Source organism: Lissotriton helveticus, chromosome 9 (assembly GCF_964261635.1).
Source record: "Lissotriton helveticus chromosome 9, aLisHel1.1, whole genome shotgun sequence".
In the NCBI taxonomy this organism is placed as follows: Eukaryota; Metazoa; Chordata; class Amphibia; order Caudata; family Salamandridae; genus Lissotriton; species Lissotriton helveticus.
In genome coordinates this window covers 1,241,121,742-1,241,144,576 of record NC_136070.1, presented here as the reverse complement: position 1 = coordinate 1,241,144,576, position 22,835 = coordinate 1,241,121,742, and the positions used below count along the sequence as shown (strand labels likewise).

Here is a 22,835-nt window from a genome sequence, read left to right as displayed (position 1 = left end):
CTGTTGATTTAGTTTGTTATAGAGTAGCCTGTTCATTCTGCCTTAGTAGCGGTTTTTTGATTTCTTATTTGAAAACTCTCGAGGTTCTTTTCCTTTTGCGGTGTATGATTGGAGGTAAAAACTTTGTTACTTGCATAAGTCCGCCTCCCTCCAAAAGTATTATCAAGCTCACCCTTGGACCGTATGTCCAGTGATTGGTATTATTATTTGGATTGGAAAGAGATATATCCATTTATTTATTTTGGACTAGAGGAGAGTTGATTCTAGTCCGGGTTTCTTATATGTTACACCCTTATCCATACACAGGTAGGCCACAAATGATACGGAGGATAAATAGTTCAGACATAGGTTGTCAAAGAGATAACATACCTTTTATTATTGTAGGGTGCCCTTAGTAGCTTCTTTCCTGCCTAGAGAACAGTTCTCCTTGTACTCCCATTCCAACCCCTACATAAAGAAAAGGTACACACACTCTTCTTTTGTTTCTATTTTCTCCTACATGCCAATAGGGACTATATTAATGTATGTTCTTTATCATTGTATCTAGGAGACGGGTGACAGAAGTGTATTGGTTCCCCGGGATTGACAGCCACTCTAACAGCGTACGAAGAACCTGTGTTTCCCCCCTTACCTTATTTTGTTTCCCTGTTTTCCCCTCACGGGCATCACCATTTGATTCCAGTTAAACCTAATCTGGCATATGGTAAACCGGTTAGGGGAGACTGAGGACTGAGCATCACTTCCATGGTACTTCCGAGGCCACCTCCGCTTCCAGCATTACAACTACACTGTCTTCAAAAGACAAGAAGGACTTTAACCACATCGATGCTATGTATTTTCCCCTCCTGTGCTGAGATTTACTTATTCCCATGTTTCATGACGAGCCCAGCTCGTCATGAGCGTGGAAGGGGTTAAGAGACTGTGAAGGGATCAAGCTGCGAGGGAAGCATCACTGAAGACCTCCTACTGCTTTCCCTACATCAGCTACAAGGAAGGATGTTGGCTTTCTTTAATTTATGCAGAGATTGTATCTTTTAAAAATAGTCTAAATTAGAGGAAAATCATTTCTAGGGCCATAGGCCTAGAGCTAATGAGCTTATGAAAGTCTTTTTATTCAAAAAGGTTTTTTTCTTGTCAAAATAAAAATGTTCCAGGGATCTTGCATAGAGGCGGATATAGTCAACGTTCAAGGAAACCAGCTAAGATCCTATGATGGAGAATTACGCTTCTGTCATTAAAAAGTATGATGGAAATGGCAGAGCAAGGTTTCACCTTTAGTTCAATGTGGCCAATGTTATTGTATTTATAAAAGTTGCAGTCCTTTAATTCACATAAGAGACCACAAACATCATAGTCCACTCGTGCATGGAAGCTCCAATTAAAGGTAGGTTTTCGTGGATCGGACAGGCTGCCGTATAACACCTTTTATCAATCCTTATGGTGATGTACAGCGCTTGGTCACCCAGACCATGATTGCACTTTAGAAAAATCAGAAATAATGAAACTTCTGTTTCCAGGGGACCTTGCACAAGTATTTGCCCACCTAAAAATGTAATGTAATGTAATGTAATGTAGTATACTTGTAAAGCGCACAGCTGCCCCAGCAACGGGGCGTCCCGGCGCTGTATAACTCTGGGGAACCCGTCCTGGCTTTCCCTGTGGGATGGTCCCTTGCTGGGAGTCCCCAAGGTGGAGCCAGGCATCCCCGGAATTGGTGGGGCCGTTGTGGAGATTAGGCAAGTTAATGCCCAGAGTTGCCGAGTGGAACCCCTGATTAGAGTAAGCACCGAAGCGAGAATTGTCAAGTCCGCTGACCAAGGTCCACGACCCTGCCGCGTCGGGAATTGAACCCTGGTCCCAGGCTGACTTCTGCTCTCAGGCCTGCCGCCTCTAACCAGTGAGCCACACTACTCCACATGAATTGCTTCTCACAAAGCCTTTCTTTCCCTCTAGAAACACAACAACTTGATACCAAGTAAGAGCATGTGAAACCATGATGGAGGGAATCAATGCGATTGAAGGTATCTGCAGGGTAGGCGATGGAAAGCCCTACCTTCAGCGCCGGGATCTCCACGTTGTCGTTGAGGCTCACGGAGCCGGACAGGATGGTCCCGGTCATCACCGTACCCTGACCCTTGATTGAGAAGCAGTGGTCGACAGCCATGAGGAAGGGTCCAGAGGGGTCTCGTGTTGGCAGGTAGATCTGAGACGTCAAGAGCTGGAAGGGCGAAAAAGATGGTGTTGTGAGGCGTGGCGATCTCTTAGAGGCATCGATCAAAGACAGGGCCGGACTGGCCGTAGCAGGCACCGGGTATTTTCCCCGGTGGGCCGCTAGAGCGGGGGCCAATTTTGGGCCCCTGGGGGACGTTTTTGTTACAGGGCCATTTTTGCAGCAAAGCTGCAAAATCGGCACCTGTTACAAAACCGGCCGAAACCGGCCTTGGAAAACAGCTCGGCCACTCCCAGGGGGGGCAGGCCGAGCTCTATGCCAGGGTCTGTTTGGTTTCTGCATGCCCTGATGAAAGATCAGTGCATGCAGCAGGCCCACAGCTTTACCAGACCCAGCAGCATAGCACACACTGTAAGTTATTACAGCTCTAGACCATATTACGTAAACTTTGTACTGGTGGAAAAAGAAACTGACCAATTACATTTGTCACCATTTTCACTGCTTGTGTAATGGAGCAAACACAGTTTCCTCAGATTCCTACTACATAAATATTTTTGTACCTAGACAAAAGGGAAGGAGGACAAGTGTGTAACCACTGCACATGATATGCTATATTCTTTTATGTTAGGAGTATTGATATGTGCCATTCCTTCTATTTATAAGGTGCCATAGCGCTTTTGGTATCCCGTAGTGCTTTCAGGGTCTAGGTGCCCTTTATGGGTTTGCGATTCTCATTGCATGGAGCCAAAGTGGTCGGTGGACAATGTGTCTGGCTGTGCTTCCTTGTAGGCTACTTTGCTCTTTAGAAATGGATCATAAATAAGGCTCCCTGTTTTCTGTTTTTACTGATTTTTACAGATAAAACAGACAGAAAACAATGTGTTTCTGTCTGCATTTAATTTTAAAAGTGGATAAATACAGAAAATTGTGCTTCTTATCAGCGACTCTTCGTATTGTCTTTCATGAATTATAGCCCAACAGTTGAGTCGATAGACAGCATTAGTATTAACAAGCATTTACAATGCAATGGTCTCGTCTTTGTTAAAGTTAGAGCTATTGGTATTGCAAATGTTATTTTTTTTTTTACCCCATAAATATATGGTATTGTCATTTACAATTGCAATTGTTAAGCACTAGAGAGTAGTAGAGTATTAGTAGTGATTAATTGTTAGTAGAGAGTGCCTAGTTTATTAATAGAGAGTATACTTTTATAGAGTAGTGTAGGAGTAAGTTGTAGGCAATAGTACTTAGTGATAAGTGGAGAGTAGTATAGAGTGAGTACTAGATAGTGTGTAAAGAGCGTGTAGGAGTTAGTGAGTAGTAGTGAGTAATGAAAATTAGTAGATAGAAATAGATGTAGTGTAGTGAGTCATAGCTAGTATATGGATTAGTATATTTATTTAGTATAGTGAGTAGCAAATGACAAACTAGAGTGTAATTATATAGCAGTAGTTAGTTTGTATTTTTTAGTATTAGAGTGTAGTAGATAGTGGTATAGTAGTAGAGAGTGAGTATAAAATTGTGGATAGTGTAATTTAGTGAGTTGTGAGAAGTGTGACTTGTATGTAGTAGAGCGTAGCATTGATCCTACAGAGTAGCGAGAGCTATTGCATTCGGAGCCACACAGACAGCCACGCACACACACAGCCACACACACACACAGCCACACACACACACAGCCGCACAGCCACACAGCCGCACAGCCACACACATATACAGCCACACACACACAGAGCCACACACAGAGCCACACACACACAGAGCCACACACAGAGCCACACACACAGAGCCACACACACACAGAGCCACACACATACACAGAGCCACACACACACACAGAGCCACACAGCCACACACACACAGCCACACACACACATACAGACACACACACACATAGCCACACACAGAGCCACACACACACAGAGCCACACACACACATAGAGCCACACACACACACAGAGCCACACACACACAGAGCCACACACACACACAGAGCCACACACACACACACAGAGCCACACACACACAGCCTTCTGAAATCTTTTTCTGTTAAGGTGTAATGTTAAAATAACATCACAAAGGGCTATTCATCGTGCATTGCTTTTTGATTTGCCAAACATTGCCCTCCCACTGGCATGGCATTCCCTCGCTGATCAAACATACCCCCTCTTGCCCTCTCCACTGTCGGGGCACTTTCAACACTGTTGGAGCATTAAACAGATGACACTGCTCCCTCCACTGCCAAGGTAATCTCCCCCCCTGCAGAGCACTGCTGACACTGAGGGGCATTCTCCCACTTATAGCACACTGCCCTCCCACTGGCATGGCATTCTCCCACTTGCAGGGCACTGCTGACACTGAGGGCATTCTCCAACTTGTAGCACACTGCCCTTCCCACTGGCATGGCATTCTCCCCCCTGCTGACACTGAGGGGCATTCTACTACTTGTAGCTGTCTGCCCTCCCCACTGACAGGTCAGTCTCCCCCCTGCAGGGCACTGATGCCCATTATCACACTTGTAGCACACTCCCTCTCCACTGGCATGCCATTCCCTCATTGACCAGGCATTCTCCCACTGCCCTCTCCAACTGACGGGGCCCTTTCGAAAGAGTGTCGCAGCATTCCACTGATGACGAAGCCCTCCCTCCCCACTGACAGCTCAGTCTCCCTCTGGCAGGGCATTGCTGACAATGACCGCTCACTCTCCCAGTTTCAGGAAACTGCTCCCCCCCCCACGCACTCTCCCCATTGCAGGACAGCGCTCCTGGGACCCTCCCTAGCAGCCAGCGCTCCCTCGGTGACAGCAGCAGCAGCGCCCCCCCCTGGCTGGACACCCCTGACTGACAGCCTCACTCCTCCCCAGCCATCAGTGACAGGACACCGCTGGCCCGAGCCGCTCTCACCTGACAGGTGGCCGTGCCTTCAGTATGTGCCAGTGATGGCGCCTTCCCCGTGTGCCAGTGCTTGCACGTTCACAGTGTGCCAGTGCGCGTCGTGGATTCTCCAGTGGTTCCATAAACCTAACTACACCCCAACACAAGAAATTGTGTCTCTCCGGAGAGCACCTTTCCACAGGGGGCAGAGGTTGGTTATCTCCCTACCTGTCCATGCGGGTAACTCATGTCACCAATCTCAGCCCGAGGACTGGGAGTCTGTTCTGGGTGCACCTCACCCTCCTCTTCACATGAGCGGGAGGGTGGTCTGCCTGCGCAGGGTTCCCCCCCACAGCATCCCTACAGAGGAGAAGGTCAGTTGTCTCTACCTGTCAGCGCAGGTAACTAAACTCCACTCTCAGCCCAGGGGCTAGGGGTTTTCTAGTTTTATAAATCAAACTCAGTGACCGAAACGGTGATATTAATACCCAGTGAGTGGTACCATCGCAGAAGTGTGCATCTCGATGCCACTGACAGGAGCTGAGCTCCCGTGCACTTAGTTACTCCACCCTGTATTCCTCAATTCTGCAGTGGACTCTGCACACGTGACGTATTTGTAGGTTTATTCCTCGGGCTTCTTGGCACTTTCCTTATAGACGTCCCAGTGTATCTCCCCGGCATTGACTTCCCCCATGAGCTTCATGGGATTGATTTCCGTCCACATCCATATGCGCAGATCTCGGCAGCTTGCGCTCAACACACTGATCTTACTACTTTTACACGGAGTATGCCTTCTTTCAGAGGTGAACTATAAATTGTCGACTGTTCACTGCCGGGTTAAATCAAAAATTAAGGCTGTAAGTCGCGCTCCAGGATTATTCCCCGCTTCGGAATATGAAATCAATTTTAGATGCATCGCCACAGGATGTGAGGGTATCTCCTAGGTACAGACGTGAATCGCTGTATATCCAGCTATGTGTTTATTCAATAAACCTTTTCTTCACAATATTCAAAGTTTTTATTTCTAGAGTATTTTATTCATACTTGTATTCAAATTTCATAAATTTTCATATAATTTTCATATATTCTCACATCTTCATTTGTATCCTCACTTATCACATATTAATCCTTCCAATGCATTTCGGCATTAAGCCTTCATCGGGGAAGTCTAAAGAGAATAAATGATATCAATGTAACTATGCAATCCTCCTCTATGTATATATCACATTATAACTGACAAGTATGCAAAAAGTAAATGAACATATATGGGGTGTCTAATATATAATCTGTTCGAATATTAAACGACTTTCTTAGGAAGCATACGTATCTGCTATGCATTGTTAAACAGCTTAATAATTAAATATTATCCATAGACTAACCGTTTTTATATAAGTCATAGTGTAGAAACACGTCCTTATTTACATGAAACTCAGTTAACTTTTTCAACAAAGTAAATGTATGGGCTTTGCGTTATTCAAGGTTCGCTGGAGTGTGTCGAGGGAATGTTAATCACTACGATTTGGATATTGAATCATGAATGCTGTAAGAAGTCAAACTACCCCTTACTTAATATAAACAATGAAAGTAACGGATATAGTAGTCTCCAGTTACGCGCTAATTCATGGGAAGTTATAAAGTATCACTGTGGTGGCTCAAAACGTGTGGCTGCCGGGCTATGCCTCTCGTTCTTACCGTGACTCGTGTGTTGCGCTCTCTCTCCTGTTGAGGCTATCGCCATGTCTGGCCATGCGGTTTAGGTGGCGTGTGATGTGTATTTAGGGCGTGGTGTGTGGTGGTATTTAAATTTAAAGGAACCTCGCTTGTTCGTGAATAGCATTAATAAAGTTCAGTGGAGTGTCAAATCGCAATTTAAAAAAAGAATGTGAGTAAAGTTCAAACATATCGTGATGATGCGGAAGAGGTGCATTGCGGTTCCACTATGTATCCAATGTGAATGAAAATCGGGGAAGTAAAAACGATGCTCGTCCTCTAATGTTAAACGACGGCTACGATTGTGAATTAATTTCAATGGTGGATCTGATGACATCTAGTCATATATTACACAATGCATGCAAAACATGTAAATGATATCAGAATAACAAAAATGTAATAAAAATATGATATACATAGTTTGTCAGCGGTTGACCAGCAATTCAAAGGTGTAATCATAAATACAAAGGACAGTCATGTTTCATAGGTAACACCCAAATTCTATTCGTTCATTCATCCCATGTGGTTTATGGGTCTGTAGAAAGTATATCCAGTGATTTTCGCATCTTAAGAGGGCTTTCTTATTATCTCTGTCCTCTGATTTTTCCACCACTTCTAGTACACAGGTTTTTATTTGATTAATTTGATGATTGGCTTCGATAAAATGGCTTGCTACTACTGATTTCAAGGCTTTTGTTCTTATATTGCTTTTATGTTCATTAAGCCTGACTTTCAACTTGCGTTCTGTCTGACCAATATAGGCTTTCCCGCATGGGCATTTAATCATATATATAACGTTTGTGGTGTCACAAGTTGCATTGACGTGTAAATTAAATTTATGTCCTTTCATCGGGTGCGTGATGCTTTTGCCTTCCATGATATTATTGCAGTTGTTGCAGTTTCTACATGGAATGGTACCCTTGTATTTCTTTATGGTTTCCTTGTGGGATGTTTGCTTGATAATTTCTCCCAAATGTTTTGCCCTATTGAATGCGAAAATTGGTAAGTCTGTAAATATGTGGTGGAAATCCGGTTCTGTCTGTAGTAGAGGCCAATGTTTTTTGATGATGGTCTTGAACTGGTGGCTGACTGTGGAAAATTTGCTAACGCAAGTTATTTTAGACTCTTTGGTAACTTTTTTAGCTGTAAGCAATGTTTTTCTTTATTTCTTTTCAACTCTTTCCATGGCTCCTGTTAAGACTGATTCTGGATATCCTCTTCCTCTAAATCGTTGTATCATTTTTTGCGATTGCTCCTCTGGGTCTGAGACAATTTTCTTAACTCGCAGGAGTTGTGAGTATGGCAAGTGATGTTTGATGGGAGTCGGGTGGAAGCTCTGATACGCTAACAAGTTGTTTCGGTCTGTTTTTTTGGTGAATAGCGTGGTTTCCAATGTATTAGCTTTATTGATGATGGTCACATCCAAATAGTTAATGAAGTTGGAGTCAATTTCAGAAGTAAATTGTATACGTTCATCTACTTCGTTGAGAATTTTGATATTTTCAATTAGTAGTTCCTTGGTTCCTTTCCACAAAATGAATATATCGTCTATATATCTAAGATATAGACGTAACCCTTACCTCCATGTCTGGTTCTGTAGTATGTGGGTGTTTTCATAGAAGTGCATGAAAATGTTGGCATATGACGGCGCTGCCGAATTTCCCATGCATGTTCCCGATTTTTGGAGGTACCATTGATCTTGATGTTTGAAGTAACTGTGCATTAGTGTGAAATTGAGTAGTTCGAGTAAAAATATTTTCATGGGTTCATCATATTCCATTTGCATTAATGCTTCTTCTACCGCCTCTATTCCAGGCTGGTGGGGTATTGAAGTGTACAGTGCTTGGACGTCAATAGTACACATTAGGATTTGTTCTTCAGGTTCCAAATTGATGGCTTCCAATTTATTTAGAAAATCGGTGGTGTCTTTTAAAAAAGAGCTCATTGAAGCAAGCAACAAACGGTTGTAAATATTTGTCAATCAGCTTTCCCACCGGTTCATGTAAACTTCCGCAAGTCGATACTATCGGTCTGCATGGTGGTCTGATAGGGTTTTTGTGGATTTTAGGTGTTACATAAAATTTGGGGGCTTTGGGATGATCCGTGGTGAGATATTTCTTAATTTTTTCAGACACTATTCCTTTCTCCATTGCGTTTTGAATGATTTTCTGTAACACTGTTTGTATCTCTCTGGTCGGATTGAAATCCAATTTCATGTAGGTTTTATCATCTTGTAGATGTATTTGGACATGTGCGTTATAGTAGTCAACGTTTAAAACAACAAGAGCTCCACCTTTATACGCCCTCTGGCAGATGATATTTTTGTTGTTGGCTATAGATTTTAATGTAGCAAGTTCCTTCTGTGTGAGATTTTTTGATTTAGATTGTCTCCGATAGTTGATTTGGATAAATCCTGTTTTACTAGTTGTTCATATAGATCAAGAGTTTTATGGCTACAGGGAGCCATATAAGAACTAGTACTAGTTAAACCTTTTAGTTGGTCCTCTATAGGTTCTTGATGTTCCGTGACAATGTTCTCAAAAAAATGGCGAAGTCTAAGTTTTCTCATTAATTTGAATAAACTAACGTTAAGTTCCAATAGGTTTGTCTGGGCTGTGGGCACGAATGTCGTACCTTTTTGAAGGGTGTTAATTTGAACTTTTGTGAGCTTAACGTCCGAAATGTTAATCACTAAATTAGTCAGCTTCGGTTCTTCTTCTTGTCCTTTTTCGATGTGACATTCCGCGTTTGCGGAGTTTCCTTCTCCTTCTCTGTGTTGTTACCTTCTTCGTGACCTCCTGGGTCGTCCCTTTCGTTGGGGCCTGACTCTAAAAAAGGCTGTGCTGCCAAATTTGTGTTTGTTGCGGATTGTGGCTTCATTGGCCTTTTCCTGGTTGTATCAGAAGCTTCAGTGTCCGTGGATGAAGTATCCGTTTGTGATGTGTATTGGCGGTTCTATCTTTTTCTAGCATATACTTCAGCCCAATTGTATATTTCGCCCAGTTTGTAATCAATAGTGTCTCTGCGATACTTTCGGAGTTTTCTATCATTCACTTCTTCTGTATGTTTGGCTAATGTGCTTTTTATGTCTTCTGGGGCCAGATGTAGGTAAAAAATATTTACCAATTCTTAATTACCGAATTTTACCGATTCGGTAATTAAGAATCGGTAAATATGAAGGGTGGACATGTAGGTCCATCCAGATGTGTTTTTTACCGATTCGGTAAATATCTGTATTTACCGAATCGGTAAATACCGACCGGTAATGCTCCAGAATGAATGGGGCATTACCGGTCGGTATTTACCGATTCGGTAAATACCGATTTTGACAAGGGTGCAGGGGGTGTCACTTTGACACCCTCTAGCCCCCCCAAAAAAGGTTCGGGGGCCATGTGGCAGGCATACCTGCCCAAAGGGCAGGTCTGCCTGTCATATGGCACAGGTGTGCATGCACACATGTGCATGCACACCTGAATCGGTATTTTACCATCAAATTGAATTTGATGGTAAAATACCGATTTTGTAGGCCTTGTGGGACTCAGAAGAGTCCCACCTACATATCAATTTTACCGAATCGGTAAATATACCGGTCGGTAAATTTACCGACCGGTATATTTACCGAATCGGTAACATTACCGATTTGCCCTGTTTCCGTGCCCCTACATCTCAATAGCCAAATACCGGTCGGTAACGGCCGAATTCGGCCGTTACCGACCGGTATTTAGCTACCTACATCTGGCCCCTAGTGTTTTATTGAGCTCTTCTGGTGTCATAATTTTTCCTAGTTCCTCTTTTACGATCGTGATATCCTTTTCCAATTCCTCTAAGATTTGAGACAGCCCTTCAATTATCAAAAGGATGAGGTCTAGCGAACATTTATTAAGTATCGCATACCATATATCTGTAAATTTCTTTGAATTCTTGCACAAAGATGGTCTTAGTAAGATTCTCAGGCCGCGGGGGATTCTTGAAGCCTTATGATATCTAATCATGGTGCTGGCATGTAACCGCTGGTTAATGATTTTTTGAGATAAATAGAGGAGTCGTTTAGTTTGTTGCTCTTTACTTTTGGAGGAGGTATATTCAGTTGTTTCCTCATTGATGAGTGAGTAGATTCGAGATATTTCATAATTTCCATAAGCGAATGTATCTGCTCTTGTTTCAGTCAAATTAGTAATTTCCTCGTATTGCATTTTTTAGCGTTCTGCAGCCTGATGAGTGGGACGCTGAATTCAACTATAAATTGTCGACTGTGCACTGCCGGGTTAGAGCAGAGGTGTACAGCATGTTGTAGAAGAGGCCTGGCCAGTTACTCGCCATGCAAATCACTCTTATTTATGCAGGTTGTGTGCCTCGCGCTACGTGCACCACAAAAAAGCAAATGTCATGTTTATGCAAAACTTCCAGCATATAGGATCAGCCATTGGAACCTCTTGATGCCTGGACCCGACGTATGCAGAGAGCGAGGGTTTGATTCTGGAAGAGCCGCTCACTGGTATGCCCAGACCACACACAGCACCCGGCAGGAGATGCGGCACTCTTGCCAGACTCAGCCACTACCAGAGGGACACCACGGGACACTCATTATGTCATGGCACCAGGGCTGGTGTAGCCGGATCTTCTAATGCCTGAGTGTGCAAGAGTGGACAGGCAGAGGTGCGGCGCGAGGCTTCACTCAAAGGCCCTCTTTTCACCATTGGAAGCAGAGGCCGGACTGTAAGGTGTGACGTCACTTGAGGCGAAGGTAGAAAGCAGCCAGCACAATAACCATCTGGGCCAGTGAAAGACTTTATAAGATACTAGGAAGAGTTTTAGAAAGGAAAACGAAGAGAAGTCTTGGAGCGTCGCAGTGACCAAACATCACTGCACAGCCCTGGGTGTGACCAGAGAGCCTACGTTAGGCCACGTCACTGAATCCTCGCGCCGCATATATTGAAGCTGGACCGGCACTTAGGAAGTAACATTGGAGGAGGTGATGCGCGCATCACGAGGGAATGACCGTTGTTTCCGGACTCAGGTGCGTCCTCGGAGGGCCCGCATCCCGGACCATTCAGACGGCAAACTTTTTGCAGGCCCCCATCTGTGTGCTCTTACTAATCTAACCTGCACCGATGGGGTCCAGTCTCTGCAGGGACATGTGATTTCACGGTGCCAGGAAGCACATTAGAGAAGCCCCGCCTCCAGCACGCCAATGTCTCCTCTGCAGAGTGCCAGCCAATGGCCTCCGTTCACCCTGGACCTACCCTGCTGGGTGTACCTGGCAAACACTTGGGAAAGGGATGTAGTCTAGGGGGGAGGGGCGAGAAGTAAAACTTGTCGCCATTCTTTGTAGCTCCAGAGGTTATTTGTCCCTGTTCCCCGTGGGTGCACCCGAGGGAGTGCTGTTTAACTTGCAGGCGGTATTAAAGCCCTCTGTATGAGGGCAGACGCGTGCCCCTCCTCTGCCCTCTCCTGGTCTGTCACCTGCTTCCCTTCAGTCCCTGTCTGTAGAACTGGGAGGGGCCTTAGACTCTCTTGTGATGGCCATACCAATTCCATGGGTCTAAACCTAATCTAAGGGGTTCACTCCGGATTAGGAATGCTGTCCGAGAAACGTGTTTTTAACACCTATTAAAAAGCTATGATGCAAAAAAAAAATTCAAAACTCCCGACACCCATATTTTCATTTGAATGTACGCCCACATACGCACAACAATAAAAGGGCATGAAGAAGTCCTAAACGGGCCATCCTGTGCCACAATTAGTGCTAAAACTTCTGTTGACGCCACCAAACAAAAGACCATTCTAGAACGCCCATCGGTGCCGATTGTTAAAGATGCAGGGATGGGAACGGGAACTCGTCATTTGAGGCCCCTTCAGACCAGTTACGGGTTAATATATGTTGTTACACATCCGGCCACGCTAGAATAAAGGGTGGAGTAATCACGCCGCGTGCAATGCATAGAGGGGGCGCACAGCGCTCGTCCTGGGGGTGGCCAAAAGCTGTCTCTGATAGGCTCGTGCCCTAGTGCTGTGTGGACTGCAGCTGGCACGCTTCTGCCAGCAAGAGCAGAGCCAAATATGATAGGTTGCAACCAATAAGGGAGGAGCCAGCTAAGCCCCGTCCTTTTCAGACTGGGGGGCGTGTTTTTTGTTGAGTGACTGAAGACGTCACGAAGAGAAAGGACAGCAAAAAACACGCCCCTCAATCCGAAACGGACGGGGCTTAGAGTGACAGGCAAAGCTCTTCTCCAATGGCTGGCCGCCGTTTAGGAAGCCAGCCAATGGAGAAGAGCTGGCTTGTTTAAGCCCCGTGCTAGAGACATAAAATCTCGCAAGCGAGACTGCGCAAGCGCAGCCTACGCTAGCCGAGACCTAAAAAACAGGATGGAATTTCTTTAAATAACAGCATGTGTCAATATACATTTGTAGTATAATGCTAGTCATGTATTGTTATGTAATATTTGGCAGTTTAAGTAGCTAAAACAGGACAGACATCAAAGTAGGAGTGTGTGTCTATCAGTTAAATAACTATGGAAATGTACAGTTTTACAACTTCATTTATACGCAAAACACAAAATAAGTATGGATAAATACAGATAAAATAGACAAATATGGATAAATACAGAGGGAAATGTTAAAAAAAGAAATACCGTAAAACCGGGAGCCCTAATCATAAAACTTCCTTCTTCTGGGGTGCATAATCGTCCATCGCTCAGTTTAGGGTGACTGTTACATTTGAAAGTATCTTTTCAGATTATGTGATTTTGATGCAATATTCTGTGCAATAGGATAAATGGGTCGGTTAAAAATGGTTTCAAATTTGTGACAATGTTTTTAACAAAGAAATCTTGTTCCGTGAATAACCTTTGTTTAAAAAAATATGACCAAAACCGGACTTTCTTCTTTTTCTGTTTGTGTAATAAGATATGAATGTTGCCTCAAACGTAATCGTCTTTTGCACTTGAAAGTGGAATAACACATATTTGACCTGTTATTACATTAAAGAGCAAAACAAGTGCACCATCAGGTGTTCCCTTTTTAACCCAGGAAAGTCAAAGCTTGGAGCATATTCTGTCTTCTATATTTCCAATAATGGAAGCAGCAAAAAAATGGTGTATAAGGATTTCCTCTTTTTTGCACCAGTGAAAAATTGTAAATAATATAGCCCTACATATCTCCTATGAAAATGGAGGTCAGCTTAATTAACTAAGTTGGAAAATATGAGCAGGTGAAGTGACCATGATGGAGTTACATCAACACTTGCATTGTCCCACCCGATAAGTGTCTCCACAACAAGGATTAGTGCTCCATGTTACTGAAGACTACATACATCAGTCCTGGATTTCTTTTAACAATGAATGCATTCTGGGGTCTATAGTCTTTGCCTACATTTAATCAACTTGACTAACGCCAGGAAAAACAATGCTTTTTAAAAGGAAAGAACAAGACTCAAATATCTGCTCTGAGATGACAGTTTCTGGTAACCTGCATACAAAAAGAAATCAAATTTTACATACAGTATACCCAGTGACATGCCCATGTGGTATTTCTGCCTGGCTATTGGCCTACTACAGAGATCTTTGAACGGTTCAGGTACACAATTTGGAGCCTGGATTAGAGTTTGCCGGACAGGGCACTCCATCACAAATGCAACATAAATGTAATGACGAGACAACAGAGTATGGGACATCGGTGAAAGGACATCACACAGTTCGCCCTATTAAGGATAGACAGTGTAAAGTAGTTTTTTTCTGTCCATCACCACCAGGAAAAGAACAGGGACAGGAAAAAAACAATAATGATCCCCACATCCTGGAAGAAAGCTCCAATGGTGTGGGCAGCACTTGTGTTTTGTTTTCCAAAAACAAACTCCCACTTGGGATTTTTTTTTTCTTAAAGTTTTGAAAACTTTGAAAGTACAGTTGGTCAAACTTTTCCTGCACTGAACAGGAAACGCCATGACGGCAGTTTCTGTCAATGAAGACAGTTGTCCGCAGGGCTGGTAGACAACTCTAAACTTGGTATCAAAGTCTACATTTAGGCCCCGAGGGAGGTCACATCACTCCATTTCATTTGGCCACCACATTCCCAGTTCTAGGCTTTCATTTAAAAAATCAGTTCACTCTGAAAGCTGTAGTCTTGCTTTTATCAATGAACCAATTAGAGTAAAACATACGATAACAGAGATTTCTCACAAAGAAATCTATAACTGTGGAAGTGGTGGATTCTGAGAATGAGTGATCTCGTTGTTTCAGAAGATACATCATGCAGATTTGAACAAGATCTATTTTTTAAAAGATGCACACACTTGATGATGATTCTCATTAGTCAATATGAGCGTAATCAAGGTTAATCCTTGTCAACATCAGAGAAGTATTATTTACTATCCTTGATGAAACGTGCCGCCCACATTCCTCTAGACCTCTAGACCGATGGGTGACTCTTGGTTGCTTACCATACAGGGGCGGGGTTTTGGCAATACCATTCTCAAATTCCTGGAAGAATGGCCCAGTATTAAAGGGACCACCTTGAGTCCTTCCTCTCAGCTGGGAGACAACAAGCATGGACAGGTTCTGCAGTTTCTTCTACATGTACACGGACTTCCTGATACCACAGGGCGCGTCTATAACAAACAACAAGGTAATGGACGGAATGCTGGATTTAATCTCAGCCACTGGCGATTGCTCAGGCCTTGTTCTAGTCTAGTCGGTCTTTCTTCGACCACCATGCCACTCGAGTCAAAGCCCCTCCTTATGCAAATCGCTACAGATCCTGCTTCTCTTGCGAACAGTGGATCCCAAATTGCCAGGCAAGACCTATTTCAAAAGGGATCAGAAGTCAGTTTTGGCCTATTTGGGGCTCGTCAGCAGGGCACAGTTACAGTCCTATGGCACAGTGAGAACAGGACCCCTGTTTGAGCACCGTCGCATTTAGGGCATCAACTGAAACAAACAACAAGATGGAATGCTTGAACTGATCTCAGCCACGGTCGCTCGCTGGTATTCCAGTGCATCGTTTTTTGCCCACCATGCCACTCTACTCAGAGGCCCTCCTTATGCAAATCAGTACCGCCCTTGCTCCTCTTGGGAGCAGCCCATCCCAAACTCTAAATCACTAAAACCCTCTACCACCCCAAGGCATAACTATAGACACCACCGAAGAATATGAATCTGTCTGCATTCTCAAAATCTTTCTAAACTCTTCTAGCAGGCTGTTAGTGAGTACCAACTGTTTCTGAAGTGAACTGGTAATGTTTTACCTGAATTAGTTCGGGAACACCCTGTGCCGTTTCGGTCTCCGAAGCCTCTGGGCCACCCGGTCGAGCCGCCACAGCTATGATTGGGGATCCCTGGAATCTAGAATAAAAAAGCAATTATTTTACACCTTCTCACAATAAATGGAATGGCACTGGTGCAAATGTCAATCACAGACATAGTTGGAGAACAACATTGTGAGCGCTCCTCACAGGCTCATCCATTTTTGTTCATGCAGAAAAAAATATAATCAGGCAAATGATATGGGTACAAGCAAATAGAACAACCATGTTTTTACAAATTGCTCTCCCAGGCTCAATCGAATGTGAACATGAAAAAGACCAACTGGATGAGTGATTGAGATAAAAACCAATTCAACATTGTTGCTCACTTACTGTGCTAATAATGGTCATGGTTTTAAAAAAGAGATTGTTGTATACAAGGAGGAGGGGCGTAGGGGGCCTTTTTCCACTCACGCAGGAGTGGGAGGTCCAGCATAAACCAGGGCCCAAACAAACGTTTTATCAAAAATAGGATATGCTGTTCCTCTAGAGTCAGAAAGTGCAGAGTCAGAGTAGACAGGAATCACAGGTGCCCCAAGTGGGCTCAGTGCTGGGAATCCATATGTTGGATAGTAATGCCCTCACACACCCTTGCAGCTACATCACATAGCCTTCCCCATTGTTTCTTCTTAGATGTTATTCAAATTTTCAATGCCTACCTGTGATGACCTTTTAGAATTGATATGCTTCAATTCTTGAGCAGATGAGAACTTTGAAACACCTGGACATCTTAGGGATATCTGAATGATGAATATAGCAAAAAACAGCCCTCTACTTTTTTGGGACCCAACCCTAGGAGTGTGGAAAGGCTTCCACTAATAAGGTATATGAGCCACCCCCCCCCCCCCCAAAAGTAATATCCACCAATAGGGGGCCCGAGAAATAAAAACGTTAGAGTAAATAATGTGTTTCTAATTTGTCAAAAAACTGGGACTAGATGGTAATTTTCTATGTTTATGAAGAGTGAACCCACATTCACGATTCTGTCTCCGCCAGGATTGAGATAATGCTCTATGCCAGACTGCCAAATAGATTAGTGTCCTGTGAGTACTTTGGTTGAGCTTTAAAATCCATTAGTACTATTCTGCATAAGATTATGATATGGCCTAGCAAAGGGATCAGAGCACTGAGAAGTGATGGATTCAACATTGCGCTATTTAATAAATCAATCCCACATGGTATATAGCACCTACAAAAACATAAAATGAGCAAAAGATTCAGAATGATCCCCAAAAGGTAAGTGTTGGGTAAAATAAGGCACTTTAGGTAAAGTACTAAAGTTTAAAGGATACAGAAAGACGACACTCGTACATTTGATACCATTTCAAACTTAAGCTTGAGGCGACGACAAGTGCGGGTAAAACATCTGTGTACCAGCATTATATGAAGGTATCGGAGTTGATGCCTGTGGTGGCAACAGAATATATATAAAAGGAAACATCTGTAATAGGTCTGTGGGCAAACAGAGATACTTCTGTATTTTACTAATCAAAATGTCTAAAATCGAATTTTTATTTAATCTGGGGATCACAGATAGTGGACATGCACTAGAATTTAGCATTTTTTAATTGTCAAGTACGTTTGTTTTAAATATGCACAATATCCCTGAAATTATAGTATGGGGTGTCTATATTTCCTTCTTCAGCCCTAGATTTTGAAATAAATTTCCCTAGAGTCAGAGGGGGACATATGCATTTGCACATATATCCTTCTGAGTCGGATATTGGTGCTCCCGGTTACACTAGTTTATACATCTTAATCCAGAGATGAGGGAGTTGCAGCGACACCATGGAAATTTGGGCTCAAAATGGTAGGTAATTAACATGCCTAGTTTCACTGACTTGGCATTTTGGAGGTAGTCCAGCAAATGGGAACACGGGTGGGTGAGGAATAGTGTTTGGTTCACTCGGAGACCCCAGCGGTCTGCAGGCTCTTCCGTCAGACTATGCACAGCAGAAACCCTCCACACCATACTCACTGTTGGGCTCAGAGACACAAGCATCCACATCAGTGCTACAGGACCACAATCCTCAGGGAGCATATTGGCTCATCCCCTAAAGATGCTACATCTACAACACTTCAATCACAACACTTTCAACAGCACAACTATAACAATGACTGCACAACAACACTGCAGCAGTGTAGATAAAACCCTGATTTGTAACAATTAGCTATTGCGTTTGCCAATGCATATTTATTCAGTAGGTGGTATACAATGGCTAACACAGACCTACAACACTGCATGTTGCCCAGAGAAAATGGCTGCCCATTGCACATATCTATCACATGCACATAAATGGTCAATAGTTATGACAAAATGGTAGATTTTTCTTTGATTAGACATCAACTCACACTTTATGGACCAAGAGCTAAATGAAACCAGCATCACTTACTTGGTGTTTTCCAGGGTCTTCTGCATCTTCTTGGTCATCTTCTCTATGGCCGCTTGTCTCTTCCCCTCCGGAAGAAGATCAATTTTGTTCAAAACCACCACCATCTTCTGGCAGGCAATCTCACCAATGACCAGGCATTCCGCGGACTGCGTCTGCATGCCCTTGGTCACATCTATCACCAACATCATCAAGTCGATGATCTGGGACCCTGGGAAGAAAAGGTTTGGCTTAGCACGTGTTTTTTGTTTTTTATTGGAGTTTAATATATGGCGAACTTGGCACGGAGGGATCAGAGCGCTTTACATGAGCACCAGTTTTGTTACAGAGGGACACATTCATTTTGTTAGGCATGGAAGATTAGGTAATTTGTCCAGAATCACAGGATGTTGAGCGTCTCTGCTGAGAATTGAACCAGGTTCCCCAGCTTCGAGGTCGAACGCTCTCTAGCCGTTTGGCCACATGAAAAGTGGAAGAAATGGAAGAAGGGTGAGAGCAAGAGAAAGAGATGAGCGAGTGTGACAGAGAGAAATAAAAAAGAGTTTATGTGATGAAGATGTAAAAAGAGAAATAAAAAGCCAACAGCTAGGTGAAAAACAGCTGTGAGATTTAGAAAGACCGGAAAATAGAAGGGAGTTAGAGAGAGATTAAAAAAGGCACATATGGGTATGGGACCTTCTGCTGCCATGAAGAGTGGTTTACAAACCAGAAAACATCAGAACAGTAGACACCAGGATATTAATTGTAACCTGTGCTTCAAGTGTAAGACATACACATTGTGAGGGTCGAAAAGGACTTTAAGTCTTCCTGTTGTCAGGTGCCAAATCTAAAACTAGCTTCTGGATGGTCTCAGCAAATAGTGATTGTATTAATTGGATGAGTGATTATATTAGATAATACCGCAAAATACAAACTAAACTTACAAAATAATTAATTGCACTGTCACATGATATATTAATTAACATAAGATGGTCACAGAACGAAATGCAACATTTAAATTTGAAATATATACATCTTAACATAGCTTCATAGATATCCACTCATTATATCAGGCTTGACCATTATCATTTTATCATGCACCCAGATATCTGGGTTGGGTGACGTATAAAAGGTAGACAGTCACAAATACCCATGTTTGCCAAGTGTATCTGCTTTAGTCTTCTGCTGTACTTAATCATTTAAGATATCTTCTGAACTTGCATAGATGGCCTTCAACAGAAATAATCATTCAATGGGTTTAGGCACCACTGGAACCCACTCTTGTCAGGAATGGGATGGGATTACCTGGGTCTTGAAATTAGTTGCTAACAAACAGGCCACATTTTGGTCTCTTCTAAAAGACGCAGTTGCAGCAGTGCCTATCACAGCGAAGCGCGGCTATCGTTATTGTAGTTCATTCCAATGAAGATACCAGCTTGGTTCGGACACTACGGTCTGTGGCCGATTTGCATAATGACGGTGGACATACTGTGGGATTCAGGGGAGCAGTGGTAACCAAAAACAAACAGAGGTCATCTTTCAAAGGTCTGCTGGACTGTTCCTTTTGGAGCAGGATGAAGAGTGATTCGCATACAGCAGGTCTGTGTTCTTGACTGGCACAGTGGGCAAAAAAGGATGGTCCCGGCTGCAGCCTGCAACATGATAGTTACCCGGCTATCTCTGGTTAAGATGGTTAAGTTGCACCACTGTCTCCCTGTCCTACAAGGTGTGATGTGCTTGGTACCAAGCACATTTAATTGAGATGGATGACTTGATCACTTCATAAACCTTAATCCACTCAAGACCTAGAACTAGAATAGCCACTGTCGAACTGCCTTGTGGACAGCGTGGACAGGTGCTTCCCGATATGAAGTACAAGTACGTAGCAGCTCAATACCAGCATCTACCAAGCTAGTTAAGCACTGAGCATAATAAAGAAGGCTACTGTCTACGTGAACACTTGACAATCTCGTTTATGTCACTAAGCGAGATGCCCCCTGGCAGTCCACATTTTATAGTGTTGATGGCCCAAGAGATGGACAGGATGACAGAGAGGGTAGCAAAGTGCATACCTTCCTACAAGGAGGGAGAGGTTTAGGGAGTGCCCCACTTTGTAGCTTTGAAAAAAACATCTGGAGAATGGATTATGGACTTTTGCAGACAGATGGGAAAACTGTACAGAAAGGACACGTTTCTGACATTTGAGAAGTGAAGGAAAGGTTTGGGGGTTGGCTGGGGCCAACCTTTGATATATGTGCATTTGGCTGGAGCAGTATGATTTTTCAAAGTGACGTTACTGGTAGACCTCTCAAATCAAACACACTTAAGGGGAGCTTGCCTTGCATGATGCCTGGAGACCCTTACCTGTGCTCTTCTGCCAAAGGAGAGCACTCCCCAAGCAGTGATCTGCCCCCTACACACCGGAGATTTGTGGCAATGGGAAGAGTCCCTTGGGCAAGGGCTTGTGATCTTCACAGACCTCCTAAAAGTTGTAGTCTTTCTGCAACCTGTGGGAGATGGATAGGGGCAATTATCCCCAATCTGCACCCCATTCCCGATGGGGGGAGTGGGGCAAAAAGCCCACTAGATACCAGGGAAATAGAAAAAGAAACAGGAGGTGGAGATTGGCAACAATGGGCATGGCAATGCACCCACCCCAATAAGGTGAATCAATCTGTATGCCCTGGTGGAGGCAGATTAGTGTTTTGCCCCAAATTGCCTCCCACAGGGTGGCACAGAGCCCACTAGACACCAGGGAATATTTAGTAAAAGAATAAAGATGTGTTGGGCTGCCCACCATCGGCATGGCCATGCTCCTATTCCAAAAAGGGTGCAACAGTCTTTCTGCCCCCACTAGTGGCAGACTGGAAGTATGCCCCCCGAGGTGGCCGAAAGCCCACTAGACACCAGAGATTTTAAATTTGAGGCAAATTAAAAGAACATGTGTATGAAAACCATACAAATTGCTGAATAGTCTGTACACAATGAAAAATCCTTTTAAGGTGCAGCTCTGTAGTTTGCTCTGGGTATCACATGCTACAAACTCTATATACTGCAGTGACCAGAAAGGTCTGCCAGACATAATGGTATACTGCTTTTGTAAATTGACAAGCAATTACAGATTAAACATTGTCACAAATGACTGTTTTTCCTACTCATTACAGTTAGTTTATTTGGGAAAACCTTGAGGGGTCTATACAAATGACCTTTTGCTGAAATTCTATTGTTTTTTTATTTCAGTTTTATATAGCGCAAACTCGACCCGAAGGTATCAGCGCACTTTACATGAGCACCAGTTGTGTTACAGACGTACACATTCAGTTTGTTTGGCACTGGGAGATTAAGTGATTTGCCCAGAATCACAGGGTGTTGAACGTCCCCGTCGAGACTCGAACCCTGTTCCCCAGCTTCGAGGTGTGTTACGCCCCTGTTTCTGCATCTTTGTACACATTGCAAGCTACTCCGTCTTTTTTTTTTAATTGACTTGTGTTACACAGATTCTATTATCTTTTTGCAATAAACAGCTTTTTTGATGTGTTTAGTTTTACACTAGAGATTCTCTTTTTATTCTTCTTGTTTATAAACATCCTCTCTCTTTCATATGAAAGAGCTACGCACCAAAGATTAAAGTATTTTGGGGCAAAGGTGATGGTGTGACCATGTATTATAAGGAATAATGCACCCTCTGCCGCACCCTCACCTCAGAGTTCCAAACCCTCATAAATGAACACGGCCTTCAGCCTCATTCCTCTATACAGTCATGTAACTGCTCAGTGACTTGCAGTATCCTTATAATGTACAGCAGGATGTACTTTATCCCATATGTGTTTCTAAGCAGCAGTTCCCCTTTAATGGAGTCTACAACAACCATGCCTTTTCTAGGTGAGGGACCAATAGGGGAAATGCTGTCCTCCTCCCAATGAAAAGAGTTTCATGTGGGTCCAAGTTTTAGATTCGAGCAGGCGGTGAAGGGAGAGAGAACGCAGCTAAGAAAGGGTGGTGAGAAAGGGATAAAGAGAAGACATTGTCCAAGAAAAGTGTGCTTTGAGTGGAAATCCATCCACGAGCAAGCATGACTGAAGCTCCACACAGACTGCGCATTGTTCTCATGTAGGAAGGCGAAATAACGATGAATAAACACTACAATTCATTGTGACAATGCCCTGTGGCGACGTCCTCAGTGCGGCTCATGCACACACAAGCAATCTTTTGCACTGGTGCTCATGCTAAGATCTTCCTCTCCCTGGTCTGCTTCACTGGGAGACACTTCTCTCCGCAGCCATCTAAAAGCCACAAACCAACTTAAGGATGACGTGAACTTAGGTTCCTTGCGGACAGTGGGCTTTCCAAGGACAGATATTTGTGGACCAACATGGTAAAATCAATAATAGAAAAATGGGGCCAAGAGGAGCTTT

General features: G+C 43.6%; 1 protein-coding gene across 2 annotated transcripts in view; it reads right to left on the bottom strand.

Moving 5' to 3' along the window:
* EEFSEC (eukaryotic elongation factor, selenocysteine-tRNA specific) overlaps nucleotides 1–22,835 on the bottom strand; it is a 583,429-nt gene that overhangs the window by 441,340 nt on the left and 119,254 nt on the right. Inside the window, exons 2-4 of one of the 2 annotated variants that reach the window (XM_078661741.1) lie at nucleotides 18,445–18,652; nucleotides 15,995–16,091; nucleotides 2,054–2,218 (exon numbers count right to left, since the gene is read on the bottom strand). In XM_078661741.1, the coding sequence (XP_078517867.1) occupies nucleotides 2,054–2,218; nucleotides 15,995–16,091; nucleotides 18,445–18,652 (470 nt within the window). The remainder of the gene's footprint in view (nucleotides 1–2,053; nucleotides 2,219–15,994; nucleotides 16,092–18,444; nucleotides 18,653–22,835) is intronic. The other variant, XM_078661742.1, reaches the window with a different exon arrangement.